This window comes from Seriola dumerili, unplaced genomic scaffold (assembly GCF_002260705.1).
Source record: "Seriola dumerili isolate Sdu_G_001 unplaced genomic scaffold, Sdu_1.0 BDQW01000111.1, whole genome shotgun sequence".
Taxonomy (NCBI): domain Eukaryota; kingdom Metazoa; phylum Chordata; class Actinopteri; order Carangiformes; family Carangidae; genus Seriola; species Seriola dumerili.
Genome location: NW_019174366.1, coordinates 1,841,528 through 1,860,364, shown reverse-complemented (window position 1 = coordinate 1,860,364; position 18,837 = coordinate 1,841,528). Strand labels below are relative to the sequence as shown.

The 18,837-nt window shown below is 38.7% G+C and overlaps 1 protein-coding gene across 4 annotated transcripts in view; it reads left to right on the top strand.

Annotated features, from left to right (window-relative positions):
- The window catches only part of map4k2 (mitogen-activated protein kinase kinase kinase kinase 2), a 43,231-nt gene that overhangs the window by 5,121 nt on the left and 19,273 nt on the right, over nt 1–18,837 (top strand). For all 4 annotated transcript variants that reach the window (XM_022747827.1, XM_022747825.1, XM_022747826.1 and 1 more), the window contains exons 2-8: nt 11,426–11,483; nt 13,387–13,477; nt 13,742–13,806; nt 15,481–15,536; nt 17,740–17,787; nt 17,875–17,917; nt 18,090–18,162. In XM_022747827.1, the coding sequence (XP_022603548.1) occupies nt 11,426–11,483; nt 13,387–13,477; nt 13,742–13,806; nt 15,481–15,536; nt 17,740–17,787; nt 17,875–17,917; nt 18,090–18,162 (434 nt within the window). The remainder of the gene's footprint in view (nt 1–11,425; nt 11,484–13,386; nt 13,478–13,741; nt 13,807–15,480; nt 15,537–17,739; nt 17,788–17,874; nt 17,918–18,089; nt 18,163–18,837) is intronic.

Genomic DNA, 18,837 nt, shown 5'->3' with positions numbered 1-18,837 from the left:
TGCAAAACAGTAAAACTTTTGTAAAAAATTGAAATATATAGATAGAGATAGATGTATATATATATATATATATAAAAAATGTAAAAATGTAACACAAAATGATCTTTAAAAAAGTTAAAAATCTTGAAAAAGTCCTTTCATTGTTTTTTTCTCAGAGGAAGGCCTGTCACTGTGATAAGCCAATGATAGGAACTTTTATATCGGACCACATCATGTACCTGTTTGCTCTCTCAGTCTGATTGCTCGCCAAGAGATCACATCCATGGCAAAAACTGGAGCATCAAAATACTGTATATAGCTGGTTAGCAACAGGAAGAGTTCAAAGGAAAGAGTCGAGAGAAAAAAAAAAAGGAAAACTTTCCGACATGTTTCCTCTGCTTTCAGCTCAGTCCTGAAAGTTCGATCGTTATCATTAAAATATAAAGTGCTCTGAGAATGAATCATTATTTGTCCTCCGTATGGTTATGGGGTCGGATGTGGGCCCAACATTTTTGAGATTTTCAAGTCGGCCATGAGTTGGAAAACGTCTGGAACCACTGCTATAGATATCTCGTTGATAAGTCTACTGATGGTGGTCAGGACTGTAGTACTCGTCTGGTGACTGGATTTGGACGTGAGGACTCAGACTTTGTTGTTAGTTTTTTGTAATAATTTGACAGAAGATATTGACTTCTATTTTAATATTATAACATTATTGAGTTTGGTGTAAGGGCAGACCCGTGTGTTCTCCAACCTACATGTGGATTCACATATCGTCAGCAACAGTTGGTGCTTGATGACTCGGACTCAGATAATGGGGACTCGACCCAGACTTGACTCAGACTGGAGGTTTAGTGACTCGACCTGCCTGTGGTTTAGAGACCAGAGCCTGGTTTTAGACCAGGATCTTTCCCAGAAACCAGTGTAATAAAGCTGGAGTCACTGTGGTGCATGTTGTACGTTGTCTGTGAACATTTAACACACATGTTCAGTGGCAATGGATTTGTTGCAATCACATTTCCTATAAAATCGCTGTTGCAGATTAGTTGTATATAAAGGTGATTTCTCAGAGACAGGTTTGTCCACTGGTCCAGATATAACAGCAGCAGGACAGAGAGGACTGAACACAGCAGGACATATGACGTTAGAAGAGAGAGCTGGTGGATCATCTGCGCTGCTGAAACTTCATGTGGCCTGCAGATTTACAGAGTGTTGTTATTTAACTCATGAAGGGTTTGGATTCCAACAGTAAGTGTCGTAGTAGATTCTCATTTATATGAATGGAGAATAACCTCCAGAGACATGTTTCAGCAGCCAGCTCAGAAGTGACGTCAGGAGGTAAGAGTAGATTTGTTTTCATTTTCTTTTAGCCCTTTGTGCTTCTGTTCTTTCCCATGAGAACTGTAGCATGGCAGAGGAAGTTGTGTGTGTTTGGTTTGTTTTCAGTGGTTTGCTTAATGTCTAGAGACGATCATTCAGTCATTGCAACATACAGACAGGTGACATATATAGAAATCAACACAGGCTGTTGGTGAGGCCGTCATAGACTCTCCGAGTGTGTGGGCCTCAGATAGAGAGACTGCGAAGACCATGTCATATGATTCACATGATTTTCAGACCAATCAAATCATTCAGTGAGACCTCATGAGCTATATGGAAGAATATGTGTTTGATCTGTCTCTACACTCAGAATAAGTTGTGTCTTTTCAACAACAACTCATACATGGTCTGGTTTTATTTTTGAATTATTGATTATTGCTTTTTTCTGTCAAGTTCAGTTGTTGATCTCTTACAGCCCAATAACATTTCTTCATGAAGTTACCTGTGGGAGATATCAACTCTTTTTGGTGGATAGACCTGATTGTATCTATTTACATCTATTTACATCTAAATCTGGCCAACATGAACTCAGCAGTAGTAGTGAGAATGATGACATGGACCTTATGCTATTCTACCTCTTTTAAAATTCCTCCAAACATGTTTTAACCTCTGTAAAAATTCTCAGCTATGATTCATATTAGTTAAACATATTATATACAAACATGAATATATTAGCTTAACATGGTTTTCACACATTAAACTGGGTCTGAAGCTCATCTCCTCTTACTTCCTGATTGAGAAATCTGGATCAGGCCTTGTGCCCCGCCCACCACCGGCTCTCTCCAGGTTGACAGGTGAAAGAGCAGAGAGTATCAAGATGGTTAGAGGAGGAAACATCAATCTCTAATGGTGGACTCGGGTGAGGTGAGCTCCTCTGATTTTCCACATCAGTGTGTGTTTCCAGGTGTTGAGAACTGCTGTATGTGGAAAAAGTAGTATAAAGTCTTAAGAGCTGTGTGAGGTCCGTCCTCAAGTGATGTCACTTGAGTCAGTGTGGGTGGGATATAAACACTACAAGTTTAAAAAGTAAAAAAATCACCCCACTCCTCCCTTGGCTACATTAGCTGCTACTAGCATAATACACCACAATCTCTGTCCCAGCTGGTGGTGGTTGAATTGCATTGTGGGTATTGTATTGTGCTGTTCATCATGAGTCTTACAGTGTTATAGATAGGGAACCTAAACTCAGTTCCAAATTAGAACTAATTTGAAAATGACAAGAACTGAGTACCTGTAAAAAAAAAAGAAAAAAAAGAAAAGAAAAGTGAATTTTCGTTCTGCTTATCAGTTCCTACATATCTATCTGCCAGGACCTGTCCATGTCACGTATCAACGCAACAGCATGTTCATTTGTTTAGATACGAGCTAGCATCACAGTGTCAGGCGAGGGAGAGCACAGCCCACACAGCAACAACAGTTTTAATATGCGCTCAATACAATTAACTCCAGAAAATGAGCTAGCATGCATGCTAGCGTCACAACAGTGTGAAAGCTAGATCGTGGTAAATGGTCAAAAGTGTTAAGTTCTTCACTTTAGAAAGGAAAACATCAACAAGACAAAGTGCAGAGATTGTGGGACGCTAATTAGCTTTAGCACATTGAATCTGAGCAAACACTGACATAAACTGATACTGACAAGAGGCCTGAAGAATTTAGGTCCAATATTCACTTGTAGCTTTGAAGACAGCTCACTGAACAGGTCTCTCACATTACACACAGTTGTTTTATCCATTATTGATATAAATTATCAAGTAGAACAGCTTTCATTTTCAATCAGCAGCAAGAAAATCCACTTTACTTTACTACAAACACTGTCTGAGTGATTCTTAACCACTAACATGATGACAAAATGATATGAGCAACATTCAGCTGACTTATTCTGCATCATATCTGTGTAACAACGTGCTGCAGCCTGTGCATATGCATGGGAACAGTCCTATATACACTAACAGACAATAGATCATTATCACCCCCCTCACTGCTGCTGTTGGTGGGTTTGGTAGAGCAGCAACCACAGGAATCAAGTAAAACCTCTGGACATGTGACTGCGTGGGCATTAAATGGACTGTAATTACACTGCTGTCACAGGAAACTCAGTCCAGAACCTTTTATTAATCTTGATCCATGATTCAAGTCCTCCTGTGGCTCTAACCGGCCTCAGTCAGCCCAGACTGAGACTGGTTCTGTCCTCGCTTCCATTTTTAAAATAATTTCAGTTTGAATATTTCATAGTGTAACCATATATACTGTCATACTTTAGTGATGTTGTTAATTAAACATGAGGGGAAATCAAAGAGTAAAATCAACATTTTAACAGGTCAGGAAATATTAATTTTTGCATTTATACCAATGAAAGCCATTTTAAACTTATTTGTCACTTCTTTTGAACATGTGGCAGAGTTTATCTGAGTTAAAGGAGCTATTTATAAGTTTAACTATTGCAACATAGCTAAAGTTAGCATTAACAGCTGTTTACTCACCAGTCTAGAAGAAACGTTGTGAGTTCAGCATCAAACTTCATTCCTTTACTCACCAACAGCTGTCTCCAGAGGTGGAAACAAGCACCAATGTTAACTCTTGTCTCTATCACGTCTTTTCTTCTACTGAGGTTAGCATGCTAACCGGCTAGCACCTATTGGTATCTTGTCACTTTCTGATAAAGACTCACTGTAGCCTCCAGTCTGTCCTGAAGCTGTAGCTGCTTAGAGCACGTATTATAATGATAATGATCATACTTGACTAGATTTGACCTTTTGTGACTTTAAATGATGACGAGGGTAAGTTCCTGGTGACCGGCATAGAGGTGTTAGTTATGATTTTAACATTTTACCTCCCAAGAATATATCACTCGTTTCCTGAGATTTCTAACCACGAGACAATATTTATTCTAATTTAATACTGTTTTTATTCCTCTGCACCGGAGACAGTCAGAGCTGTAGACATATTGTTTTCGGGTTGTCCATCCATCTGTCCCATTCTCGTGGACACGATATCTCAGTTACAATTTGAGGGAATTTCAAAATTGGCACAAACATTTACTAGGACTTAAGGATGAACTAATTAGGTTTTGGTGGTCAAAGGACAAAGGTCAAGGTCACTGTGATCGCACAACACACTTTCTAGCCATAACTCAAGACCACACAGCAGTTATGACCAAATTTCACTCAAATGGTTCATATTTTGTATGACTCTGGATAAACTGTTCCTCCATCCTGCATTTCTAATGAAACCACTTGTTGGACAGCTTGCAATGTTTTTCACACTCCGCTTTGTTCACAGTAGTTTTACACACAACACTGTAAGCTGCTGTTTCCACATAATGGGAAGAAACCTGCAGCAGAAATTGAACCTGCCATATTGTGCAGTTTCAAGTTCAGAGTAACAGTTACCTGGTAGTGCTACCAGGATCTGTGTTTTCCATCTGCTGATGTGAACTTAGTTCATTCAGCCATGAGTGTTTCTGTAAATTCAGATGTGTGATCACTGCCACTACACTTCATTTCCCAGGAAGAAGTTTCTTTTGTCTTCCTGTATGACTGTTGAGTGTTGGTAACAATAAGAGGCTCTGATTCTGATGAGATGACACTGAAACCTGACAGAAGTGTCGAAGGAACAGAACTGAAGTGAGACTAGAGCCTTTACTCTGGCGTATGACCTACTCTGTTGGTGGCACTGTAAATAATGCATCACACATTTAGATTCCTCATTTGGATTTTAGCTCTGATGGATGTTGACACAGAGGCTGAGAGGAGGCTGTGAAATATGTAGAGAGAGAAGCCAGGAGCCAAAGAAATGTAAACTGTATTAACACAGTTCTGTAGCTGAATAACAAACAGATTATAAAGTACTGTCAAAACATCTTGCTAGACTGTGAATCCATGCTTCTGCTGAGGCATACTATACATGCTTCACACTGCAGCACTGTTACAAGAAGTGAACTTCTAAACATGTCTATAATAATAATGTTTAATGTTAATGTTATTATATAAAATGCATTTTTTCCAGTAAGTACTATTAAATGCAAATGTGGAAGATTAAAACTAGAATACATGCACAAATATGTCAAAATACGCATTGAGGTGTTCTGATAGAAGAACATAATAGATCCAGGTCCAGTGTGCATGTGTACATTTTTAGGATTCAGGTTTTATATTAGTACAGTCAAGTATGTCTGCTGTGGCTAAACAATATGGCTGAAAGATATACCTGAAAGGTATACATCAATATTCTTACTCTTTTAAATGGTTTTGCCTAATTATTTTTCTACTTAGAGGAGTAATTCACACTAACCAGTCTTCCATGCATGACATCAGACTAGATTTGCACAGATTAGATTTATTCAAACATTCTTTCATTGAAGTAGCTATTTGTAAGTTTTGTTATTGCTACATAACTAAAGTTTGCATTAACAGCTGTTTACGCACCAGTCTTGCCGAGCGATTCAGCCATAACAATAGCAAAACTTGCACTAAATATGGATATACTTATTAAACAACAAATGATACTGGATTTTTGAGTCTAATAGTGATATTATACACCACAATGTTATCATGGAGTTCAAAAGGATTTATTGGCTGTTGATAATGTTTTTTAAACATGAGCCCATGAACAAAGAAGCAGGACATTTTCTGTTGGACAAACTACATCATGGAGACACTTTCTAAATGACCGCAAACCTAGTTTGGTATTTCTGTTCTGCAATTTCTTGTTAAATCAACAAACACACTGGCACTGACATATCAGCAATAACCTAATCTATCAGACTCAACCATATATAGGCATAGTTCTAATGTTACTATATTAGATTATATTTATAATACATTTCTGAAGGAACCATCTGTAAGTTTTGCTGTTGCTACATAGCTAACGTTAGAGGTAGAGGGAAACACCAATGTTGACTCTTTATCACGTCTTGTCTGCTACCTTAGAAAAGACATCTCATCACTTTCCGATACCGACTCACTGTAGCGTCCAATCTGCCCTGAAGACATAGCTGCTCAGAGGACGTATTATAACCTTTTGTAATCCAACAATGGCTGAAGGTCTTGTCAATACTGGGAAGTAAACAGCTGCTAATGCTAACATTAGCTATCTAGCAACAGCAAAACATAGAAATAGCTCCTTTAAAAATCACCAGTAGTGAAGTCTTTGAACATGTTGTGGCTAAACGTTTCTGCAAATCAGTGCACAGATATGAATGCTTTCTGTCTCACTCATAACACACAAACACACCTACACACACACATCAACACACAAACCACGTGCAGTCACTGCAGCATGGAGTCACATTATGTTGCAAGATACTTATTCATCATACTTAGCTATCACTTATCTATATTACTAATTTACTTAGTATAGTGTAGTATAGTGATATGGATATTGTAATGATTTACAATAGATATTAACAATAATTTATAGTGCAGATCAATAAAGTGATGATCAATCAATATAAAGCATTGTAAACATGGTAGGAAGCTCATAGAGAGAAATGTCTCCATATAAGAGAGTGGCCACAGCTGTCTGCATGGTTAAAGCGGCATCTCTTTTGTTTGCAGTCAGTTAAAACCCATGGCTCATTTGGTTTTCCCAGTGGTAATGTGGTGGTAGCATGAAGCATTGGTATTGTATAGATTATTGTAAAACAGTGGTTAAACCAGAAGCTTGAGTGTCCTGATGAATGGTTTTATTGCAGTTGATGAAATCTCTTGTGTGATTTGTAGGAAGGACTGTTCTTTTAAAGCAGCAAAAATCTGAACTGATCTGATGTCTGACCACACATCAGTTCTGAACAGTATACTGGCAAATGCACTCAAACATAATTATAAAGGTCTGTGAGCGGTTTTGACATTTTGTTGGGTTCCTTTTTTTTCCCGGGAAATGCATCAACACAGTCAGAGAGAAAAATAAGTCTCTGGTGTTTCTCTGAGGTTTAGTCCACATGTAAACATGTATTTTTGAAAATGTTGATTTTTTTTTTCATCAGCTTCGGCCACTGGAATCAGGCCTTTTGCAAAACTTCCTCCCAGGGGAAGATGTTCAGAAATTCAGCTTTGATATGTAGGAAAACCGAGCCTTTGGCTTGTGACATCAGTGTGTGCGCTGTTATGTTCTTTGTTTACATGAGATCATATATTTACACTCCTTCTGTGTTTTATTTGAGGTATTGATCCATAAGAAGATATATTTGTGATTTCGTAGTTTTACATCTCCTCTCTCAGGCTTCTCTCTGGAGCTCTAGTAACAAAAGGTCGGTGAGCCAATCAGAAGAGAGGAGGCTGTATGCATTTCTCTGTGGCCTGAGGCTTGGATACTTTCACAGTATTAATATAGAACCTAGACCTGCTTTATAATCAAACAACACATGGACATCTACCTTTATACTTTATGAGCTGTGTCTGCTGGCTGTGGAAATAGTAAATAGCAAACCTATTTGTCATAACAACCGTATAAGGCAATAATATGTCAACCAGGGGTTTTAACTTGCTATTGAAACTAGAGCTGCTCGAGAGATTTGTCTGGTAGATGTAAATCAGGCCTAAATCTGAGTTGTGCACACCTATGAGTGTGTAACGTTTGCTGAACAGGGAGCAAAATAAATCCTAAACATGAAACATTTTTCTGGCCCGGCATATGCCTGGTTCCACCTCCCAAACCTGACCCATATACAGCATGATTGCCAGTTGCTATACCTAGATCTGGACCAAGAAAACCTTTTAGGATACAGGATATCAGCTGGAATCTGCCCAGATGTGGAAGTATATTGGCTAGACTCAGACCGAGGACCCAGGCATATGTTGGGCCAGAAGGTTCATTTTGCTATTTGTAGAGAAGGGGCATGAAGTCAGTAAACTGCAATATCTATCTAACGTTTGCTAACATTAGCCACCATGAGCTACTGGTTATACCAGACAAAGAATGTAGCAGTGTACTCAACTGAAAAGATTGTGTTTTATTGTTTATGACTTCATCTTTTCATTTTGTAGGAGGACTAAAGTTACATCTTCTTACTTTAAGGAGTGCAAAATAAAAAAGCACAGGGCCACATCACCCGTTGTCTTTCAGTTGCTGTGTTCAGTTAAACATCATGTTTGCCTCAGACGCCATTCATCTACAGCTTCTGCTTCCTCCCTCCCATTTAGGACATAACTCTGAGCGGCTGTTATTTCAGGCTTGGCTGAGTAAGAACCATGTCAGAGACGTTACTATCACTGTCACAGGAAGTCCTGTGGTAAAACAGGAAAGAAAACAGGAAGTGAATGCAGATGAGCAACAGGTTGTGTTGAGGCAACCTGCTGGCTTCCATTGGCTGCTACCTCGTTTGTTGTGGATGCCCGGAGTGAAAAGCAGTCGATCTGACGTCAGTACAGTCAGTGACTGTGGATGACTGATGTTCCCAGGAAGAGTTGAGGAAGTTGAAAACATAGTATAGCTGCTTTGAAACAACATCCACCGTCCCCTCTGCTGTACTATTGTGTAATAACTCAGCTGGCGGCTGTGTGGGCCAGTTTTATATTGTTATGTTTCTGTAGTCTGCATTGGATATATCTGAAAATGAAACGTTAGCTACGGCTCTAACTAAGCATTAGCTCAGATACTGTCTAACTGTAAATTACATTTACACATTAGGGCATCGATATGAACTAAATGCAATGCTTAAATGATCAATTTTATTAATAATAATACATAATAAAGTGATGTTAATATTAATCTAGATACATGATTGTTTTACTGTTAGTCACTGCTTATATATATTATATATATATTTATATATATATATATGTATATATATATTTATTTGATGAAAGTCATATGGTGGGAAATATCATGATATTCCATGTTATTTAATATCGCTATAGTAAATGTTCATATTCAATAGTATGAATATGAACATTTGATATAGTCTATTGATTAAACTCTTGTTCAAAAAGAATTCCTCGTCCTTGAAATAATCTAGGTTCAATGAATGCCATGGAGCATACAACTGAAGCCTTAAAGTTAGGAATCTCCAGGTGAGTTTTAATGGTTTAATCTGATTTATGTCAGAACACAGACCATCCTGCTGCCCCAAATACTCACTAGAGCACCAAATGTAGATTAATACGCCAGTGAAAATAGTCCCCAATAAATAGACTACTTCCTCCTATTTAAAAGGTTTGCTAAAATTAAAGTTGGCAGTTGTTTTAAGGAATTAAAGAGCAGTTTTTTTTAAAACGGAAATTTTATATATACAGTATATAGATATAATATATATCTATATATATATAGATATTATAGATATATCTATATATATATATTTTTTTTCATTCTTTATTTTTTTGTGAGCTATTTTTGTTTTATGTCTTCAGAAAGTGCCAATGTACTCACGACTGAGAGCTCAGACAAGGTAGAGAAGCTATAGTATAATATGTATATATATAGTACCTAACACTTTATTTGTTTGGGTGTTGTAGGTGTTTACTTCTGCTCTACAAGCTGTGATGACGATGTTGATCGATTTGTCCATCTGTCAGTTTGACTGCATTTAACACTTTGGTCCAGAGCAGAAGACCAGCCATTAATCTGCACCCAGATGATGAATACTAATGTGTCTGGCAACCTACAAAATATTAGTTTTAACACAGTCAAAGAATAAGTGTGTTATCAGTTCATCTGACTCTGACTCGCCTGAGGCTTGTCTGTGCCAGGACTATTAGACCCTGCTGTGGCAGCCATGCGAGGTTTAAGCTTGGCTGAGACAGCAGACCAGACTAATTAAAGTCCTTCATCATCAAGATAGCAAACTGAGGAGCTGGACACATGCCAAGGTTTTGTTTTCCTGATGTAGCAGCCAGAGCTCCAACAAGACTGTTTGTGAAAATGTAGTGGATACAGCAGTTAAAGCTCATGCAACAATATTTGTTTTCTTACACCAAATCTTTCTTTGTTCACATAGCTCTCCTCACTGCACAGATCTGTTGCTTTTTGTAAGTTTTGCTACATAGCCAGCATTAGCATGAAAAGCCAGAACTTGCCAAAAGCTTCAGCCACGGTTGTGTTTCTAAGACAAGAGGTTATAATACGTCCTCCTAGCAGCGCTGGATGCTACAGTGACTCTGTATCGGAAAGTGATGAGATGGGCGTACGGGGCTGGGGCTAGCTGGGTAGCATGCTAACTTCAGTAGAAAAAAAGAAGTGATAAAAATAGAAGCAACACTAGAGGGTTGCTTTCCACCTCTGGAGACAGCTGTTGGTGAGTAAAGGAATGAAGCTTCATACTGAACTCACAACATTTCTTGTGGAAGTTGGATGGGTTTGGAGAAAGTGCTTAAATCTGTGTGTGTGCATGATGTTTCCACCGGGCAACAGAATTAGGTCCCATTTCAACCTTTTTACATCACTTATTGCAAGGGAGAATGCTAGCTGCTTGTGTGAGCTAGCAGAAGGAGGTGGAGTTTGGTGACTTGTTGGGAGGATTTTTTTGGATTCTGTGTACATGTGCACGGGGGGCCACCGAACTTACAGGTGTTAAACACTGGGTCTGGTCTCTCTAGCTCAGTGATGTGAGGGCACAGGTTGGGTCAGCGTCTCTTGTTGCGCTGCAGCTCGAGCAGGTTGCACGTTTGCACAGGATCAGCCTGTGACCATCTAAACCATGACACTTGACGGGGTCAGCATATTAGCATGTTCTCCAGATACAAGTTTTTTTCTACATTGTTTCTCATGCACATGGACATCAAAAAGACACAATGGCCTGTTAAACATACAGAAGCAAGTCAACCAGTCTTTGTTAAACAGAGTAGAAGAACTTGTGCGTATCTAGGATTCAACTCCAAGTTCATTCAATTGGTGTCAGACCCTGTTTAATTTCACTGTTTTCCTTTGGATTGACCTCAGTGTTTGTCGCTGCTGTTGTTTTAAAACCTGTATCACCAGCAATGACCCAGTCCCTTAGTGTACAGTTTTGTGTATATGTGATTGTGTGTAGTTGTGTGTGTTTCTAGCTTGACCTTACACCCTGTGGGAGACTTAAACGCATAATGTGTTTGATTAAATTCATGGACTTTAATATATTCTCCGTCTCTTTCAGGCTCGTAACATCAGGACGTCTGAACTGGCAGCGATCAAGATCGTCAAGCTGGATCCTGGTACGTGAACAGTCCAACACTGACACACCTGGATCACAACTGATCATTTACAAAACAGCAGTTACAGGTGTATACGTTGTGTGATTTTGGTTTTGTCTCAGACGACAGTTCAGTTCCGTGGTGAAATCTTTGGTGAATTAAAGATGGTGGCCCGTGATCAGACTGAGATCCCTGCAGTCGATTTAAAGCTTTAAAGCAGCGGTGCATAACTGACTGTTAATAATCCTGATACATCAGATGATCCTGTGCAGGTTTTGGAGCTCCAGCTTTGACCAGGTGCAGCCATCTTTGCCACAAACCCATTGTCGTAATCAAAGACGTGGGTTACGTGCACGTGTCGCCCCAGCTCTAACTGTCTGTCCTTTAATGTTTCTCTTTGTGTTTCTTGAGAACTGTTCATCCAAAAAAACATGCAAAGTTTGAAGTGGATCAGATGAGCAGTTGTTGAGAAAATGTAAGGACAGGCAGAGATTCCTCAGGTCTGTGTGTCATCGGGTCATAAATTCATTTGTAATTTGAAAATGAAAAAAACATAAATCTCTCATTTGTTTTAAAACCAAAATGGTTTGGTGAAATGATTTTCTTGCTTTTTGTTTGGAACCAAAAAATGAATAGACCACGTGATTTTGTTTTTCATTTTTGGTTAAGAATAAAATATCAAATAGAGCCATATGAATTTGGTTTTTGGTTTCAAACTTAATAATAATAATGAGGGGTTTTTCATGTTTGATTCTGACACCGTTTTGGTTTTAAAACAAATTACAGATTAACGTTATTTTCGTTTTTTAAATTACAAATGAATTACAGATCATCCCATGATATCCAGACCCCTCCCCCTTCATAGTGAGATAGGTTCACATTTTTCTTACAACAGTACTAACATATGTTCACTATAAGAGTTCTCTGGCTGCTGTAGCCTCTTCCCTCTGCTCGTACTGGCTGTGAAGTGGTCCCTTCCCAGAAGTGTAAGTCCTCATTCTGTGCAACAATGCACCCATACCCTTTTCCTGGACTGTGCTTCCTGCTGAGCTGCAGCGGAGGGAGAGTAACACAGAGAGAAAAAAAATCTGTAACTTTCAAATATACACACTTATTTTTGAATAACTCAGACGGACTGAACTTGGGAAGCCATTTTTGCACTGAAGGAGAACTATGGATTTGTTCCATGCCACCAGTACAGACAAGAGGAGTAATTACAGCAACTTGGCATTGTTTGAGCTAATCAAGCTAATCAAGAAATTGACAAATAGGTAGGGTGTGGGTGGAGCCGAGACGTCAGTGCATGCTGGTTTGTGGCAAGCTATACGCTCTGGTTAGCATTGTTAGCACAGCTGGGCATCTGGAGGTCTTGCTCAAAGGGTAACCAAAGGCTAATTCATTTGCTGGATAGTAAGCTAGTTAACGAGCTAACATACAGTCGTCATGAAAGGGGAAATTAGCTCTAGAGACCAAAACTGTTTTGTTTGTAAAGTTGGACATTTTAACATGGGAGTCTATGGGGACTGACTCACTGTTGGAGCCAGACTCTACTGGTCAGTAGAGGAACTGCAGGTTTTAGTTCTTCAGTGTTGGCTTCAGTTTTCAGTTCAGGAGGTTGATGCTTGGAGTCAGTGCAGAGTCTCTGTTTGTATTTTCAGACTCTGTAGTATAACACTGATACAGACTGCTACAGTACTTTTTGTAGGTTGATCACTTGCTGATTCGAACACAGCAGGACTCCACAACAACTGTGTCATTTTTACTGAAGCTGCAACGAAAGAACATCACACTGAATGTCTTAGACAGCCTGAAGCTGCAGTGAATCACACTCCTCTGTCTAGTAATAATAAATAAATGCATTAATTGACACTAACTGGCCTGATGTCTATAAACCACACACTCACTCCACTGTCTGTCTGTTCAGGTGACGACATCACGTCCATCCAGCAGGAGATCACGATGATGAAGGAGTGCAAGCACAAAAACATCGTGGCCTACTTCGGCAGCTACCACAGGTGCTGTGTGTTTCCAGCCCATCCTCTTCTCATGTGTGGGATTCCTGGGATTGTTGGTGGACTGAAACATGAGGAATGTGACTTTTATTTTCCCCACACTGCTGCTGGATTCCTCTCCCACTCCTCGTCTTTAGTCAGATTGTTGGCACAGCAGCTTGTGAATGATATGTATTTGTGGGAGTGAAGCATTAGCTGCAGAATATTAGGGAGTGATACTGACTGTTGCTTCAAACACCAAGTTAAAGGTTGTGTGTCTCTCTGCAGGAACACCAAGCTGTGGATCTGCATGGAGTACTGTGGTGGAGGGTCACTTCAGGACATTTACCACGGTACATATACAAATACAAACACATGTGAATAAATGTATTTTAACTTGAATTATATTAACATCCACATTTATTTAATTTTAGAATTAACCGCAACATAGTTTTTAAAAAGGAATCTGAAATTTTGAGAATAAAGTCATAAAATTACAAGAATAAAGTTGTAATATAACAAGAACAAATTCATATTTTTCCAAAAAAAAAGTCATAATATTAAGAAAAGACATGTTTGGTGCAGCTCAACACAAACACTAGAAAGCAGGAGAACAGCTCAGTTCTCTAGGCCTTCCAGACAACAAAACTACAATATACAGTATTTAATTTTTGAAAGAGCTAGCATAGCACTGTTTCTGGTCTTTTACGCTAAGATAGACTAATGCTACATTCACACTATGGGCCAGCTGTGTCCCAATTCAGGGGCCGCATCCTTTGGAGGAGGTGGTAGCTGTCGTAGACCACAAAGGTTAAACCGACTGAGACAGTGCGGTCTACTGAGGATTTTGGCTTTGCGTCACCAGCTATGCCCGCCCTTGCGTCGCCAAGTGCAGGTCCTGTTGCATAGCAACCTTGACAACATGTAACTTTTTTTCACTAAAACTTGAGGTATTAAGGCCCTTGGTTTTAACAGTTGTAGCTGGGCGATATAGCCTAAATGTAATATCGCGATATTTTTTGGCTATATCGTGATACACAATATATATTGTGATATTTTGAAATCTCCTCTATAGAACTTCATAAATACATGATTTAACCCTTTGATACATACAGAGACACACTCTCATGCTTCACTGCTGCTTTGTGTGATCTAGAGATTCAGCATCTCGCCTATTTGTCACTCGTGACGAGGGGCATTATATATAACTGACACCTTTCACTAGCCTATAGTTTCAATGTCTGGACTTTACATGAATATGACACGGACATGAAAAAATATATAACTTATATTTTTAACCCCTTTAGCAACTGTCATGAGAGACAGAGGAGACCGCATATATTACATAGTCTTAGCAGAATCCCAATGTTGGTTATAATTATATCATGCTAATAATTTAACAGATGAAGGGCAGTACTTTACCGGTGCGGGGGAGTGTGTCTGTCAGAGCGAGAGAGCGAGAGGGGCGAAACGCCAAAGAGAACTTCATGCCGGCGTCTTGATACAATTATGTGACAATTTATACTCGATGTTTGTGATATTGTCATTTACTACATCCCGTGGAACAAGCCGCGATGCATCGAGTATATTTGATATATCGCCCACCCCTAAATTGCACCGTTAGCTGCTGAACTGAGCTGAAACCCAATACTTACATTTAACAGCGTAATCCTCAGGCTCTCTGTCTGTGTTGTTTACTGCCATAGTATTTTCATTACCGGCGAGCAATGAATCTTGGGATAGGTTGGGTCATGAAGGATACACCTGTAGGATCCTTCATTGACCAGGAAAAGAAGGACACATTTGAAGGAGCCTTTGATTAGGTTAGCACTCAGTGTAATAATAATGGACTGGATGTATGTTCCTTCCTCTCTATGGCCACTGCAGGGCTCTGTGCTAAAACAGATGAACTCAAAAGAGCAAGTTCTGTTCTATTTTTAGGACTGTACCTTCAGACTCTGTATTTTTCCCTGCTCCTCTTGACTCCGAGTCTGTTCATCACTTTATTAATTACCTGTTCTTCGCAGTGACGGGTCCATTAAGGGAGAAGCAGATAGCGTATGTGTGCAGAGAAACCCTCCAGGTAAGACTTTCTGGGTGAAAGGCCGCTTGCTATTGTTGCATTGTGAAAACTCTGAGGAGACAGTGGTGACAGAATGAGTCATGTGTTTTTCTCAGCAGCTAAATAGTATTTAACTCGTCCAGACCACTAAATATACAGTGGAGGTAACTGCTGCTGCAGCACGGCAGAGGCCCGAAGATAAACACCAGGCTGTCTTGATTCTGTCAGTCAGTAGCCCTCTGCTCACTGTTTCACTGTTTGAAGACAACAACAAGAAATCTGATGCTGAAATAAAAAGGAGGCAATCCCAGAGAACAGCTGACAGAACAAAGGTCTTCTTGCTTCTTTTGGTTTGTCCACATTTGGTCTCATTTGCAGTTTAAATAAACAGATGATTATGAGTGATCACAGAGATTAACAGTTCTCTGCCTCTGGATTCAACATGACAGCTCACTTCATCTACTGCCAAGGTGCACCAAGAAGGAAAACAATCTTCAGTCCTTCGCAGTAACTTGGTGTAAAAGCATTCCTGTGCAACTTTTCATCCAAGATTTCATGTTGTTGTTCAGTGTGCAACAGTACACTGTATTATGTTCAATCATATACATTAAACTGAAAATGAAACACCAGAAAAACAGATTTTAATCCGTGTTCATTTTGAACAAAACTATAATTAGGATATTATTATTAATAATAATTATTATTAATAATAATATTGTTTTAATAATGATAATAATAATATTTATTTGTATTGCACTTTTCAATACAGGTAACAAAGTGCTTCACATGAGTCAGATATAAAACATCCAAACAAATCAAAGTGAAATGTAAATGAACATAAACAGTCATCACACAATAAAGAAATAAAGAAAAATGTGTCTTAAGAAGTGAAGAAGATAAAACTGAACTGACTGAGACTCTGGTTCCTCTGGCAGCTTGTTCCAAAGTTTAGGGCCCTGTCTCCTTTGGTTTTCACCCTAAACCTTGGAATGACCATCACAGACTGAGTCCTGGGTCATGGGAGGAGGAAAGCTCAGACATATAGGGAGGGGTCATCACAAGCTTAATTTAAAAGTAATTCAAACATTTTTAAAATCAAATCCTAAAATAAAGGTGAAGCGTAGAGATGCTGATGGTGATGTGAAGACATTTTCTAGAGCTCAGAGCCGAGCTGCAGCATCTGAACTAACTGTAGGTGCTGGACTGATTTCTGACTGAGGCAGGTGCAGAGAGAGTTACAGTCAAGGAGGGAGGAAATAAGAGCATGGATGAGTTTCTCCAGCTCTGAGGCTGAAATGAAAGACTTGACCTTGGCTTAATTTCTCAAGTGATAAAAACACGACTGAACAACTTTCTTCCCCTGAGGTTGAAAACACAAATCCTGATCAAAGATTACTCCAGGATTTTTGGCTGAGGGTCTCATGTAGTTTGTTGATTGACCTAAGTTTTCTATGATTTGGATTCTTTTTGCGAGTGGACCAAGTACAATGACTTCACATTTTGTCTGATTTAATTAATGTAAGTTGTCTGACATCCAGTTTTTATTTCAGTGAGACAGTTGTGGAGGGTTGTTGTTGAGCTACATTGTTGTGATGAAGTACTTATTGGCATTTCATTCGTTATATATTATTTATAAACAGTTTATCTAATTATTTTAAATGTACGATATAAGAATATTACAGTCAGTATTACAGTATAACATTACATGTACAGTGATGGAGGATTTGATCTACATTGTCCTGCATGATCATCTGTTAGTGCTCCAGTTTTGTAGAGACTACTTCTAAGAGCTTAGACATTAGTTTTGTTTATATTGAGCTGTCGTGGTTTGGGCTTGGGCCTATAATCAATAACATTGAATATTGTGATATTTCCTACCAAGCGTGATATTTTTCATGATATATTATTTTTATAATTATATTTTTATATCAGTATTATTAGTTGTTGTATTTATCTTGTTAAATTTGTTATGTTTGTTATTCATTGTTTGTTATTGAAATTTTGCATTTCTTTTTGTTCTGTCCACTTTTTATTATATTTGTTTTAAAATTATCACTGCTTTGTACTTCGGCATGTGACAAATAAAAACAAAAATATAATTATATACTAATAAAAAAACACCTGAAACATATAATACAACAATACGATTATATTATATGCCCCCCCCACCACCACCACCACAATAACATCAAAGATGTATATTTACAACTGTTTTTTTTCCCAGGGTTTGTATCACCTGCACGAAACAGGCAAAATGCACAGAGACATAAAGGTACGGCAGTTTTTTCATCTCTATACATTAGTACACTGTGTTATCATGTGAACAGATACTTACGTTATTATGGTGTTCTCTCTGCAGGGAGCCAACATCCTTTTGACAGAGAGAGGAGACGTGAAACTGGGTCAGTGGTGATCTCTGACGGACACACACACACACACACACACACACACACACACACACATGCACATCTGCAATACCTAGTGAACCACTCACACTTCTGGAGTAGGCTGAAATAGGCCATCCATACAGGATCTCAGCCTCAGTGTTACCTCTTCTGTCTCTTCTGTCTCCAGCTGACTTTGGAGTGGCGGCAGAGATCAGCGCCTCGGTGGCCAAAAGGAAGTCTTTTATAGGAACTCCCTACTGGTAAGATGAATGGAGCTGACCTCTGTCAGTTTACACAACCATGCAAACTGAAATTCAACATGTAAGGGACACCGTTTGATTTGGATGAGGGCTGCAACTAACCAATATTTTAATGCTGAAAAATGATCAAAACTCAAAAAGTACACAGGGTTTCCCACTCAACAACAATTACAAGACTCCTCTCCTGATTGAACAGTACACTTTCCTCTCTTTAAGTCTTAGGAAATTAAATAAATGAGTCTCTAGATGTGACAGTGTTGCTATACTGTCTGCTAGATATGACTTTATTGATCAATTGAATTTCACATTATTGCGGTATGAGAAACAGACAGACATGACTTGTGCATTGTTTAGATGCCTGTGCAGATATGAGTACAGAGGTAATGAGTTAAGTTTGAGGTAGAACTATGATAGTATTGTTAAGAGCTGTAATGAGGTTGGAATTTCTATCGTATGTGTATTATAAATAATATAGATAAAGTTAAATAGATATAATAGTAAATCCAGTAGTAATATGTGTGCATATACAGTGTATATATATATATAGTTGTATGGTTATGTATTTACATGTTAGGAGAATAAGAGTGGCTCGAGGACGCTGCCTTGAACAATTCCATCAGTAAATCATTAAGAAATCATTAAGGACTTCCTGTTCATGTGTAAAGTGTTCAATTA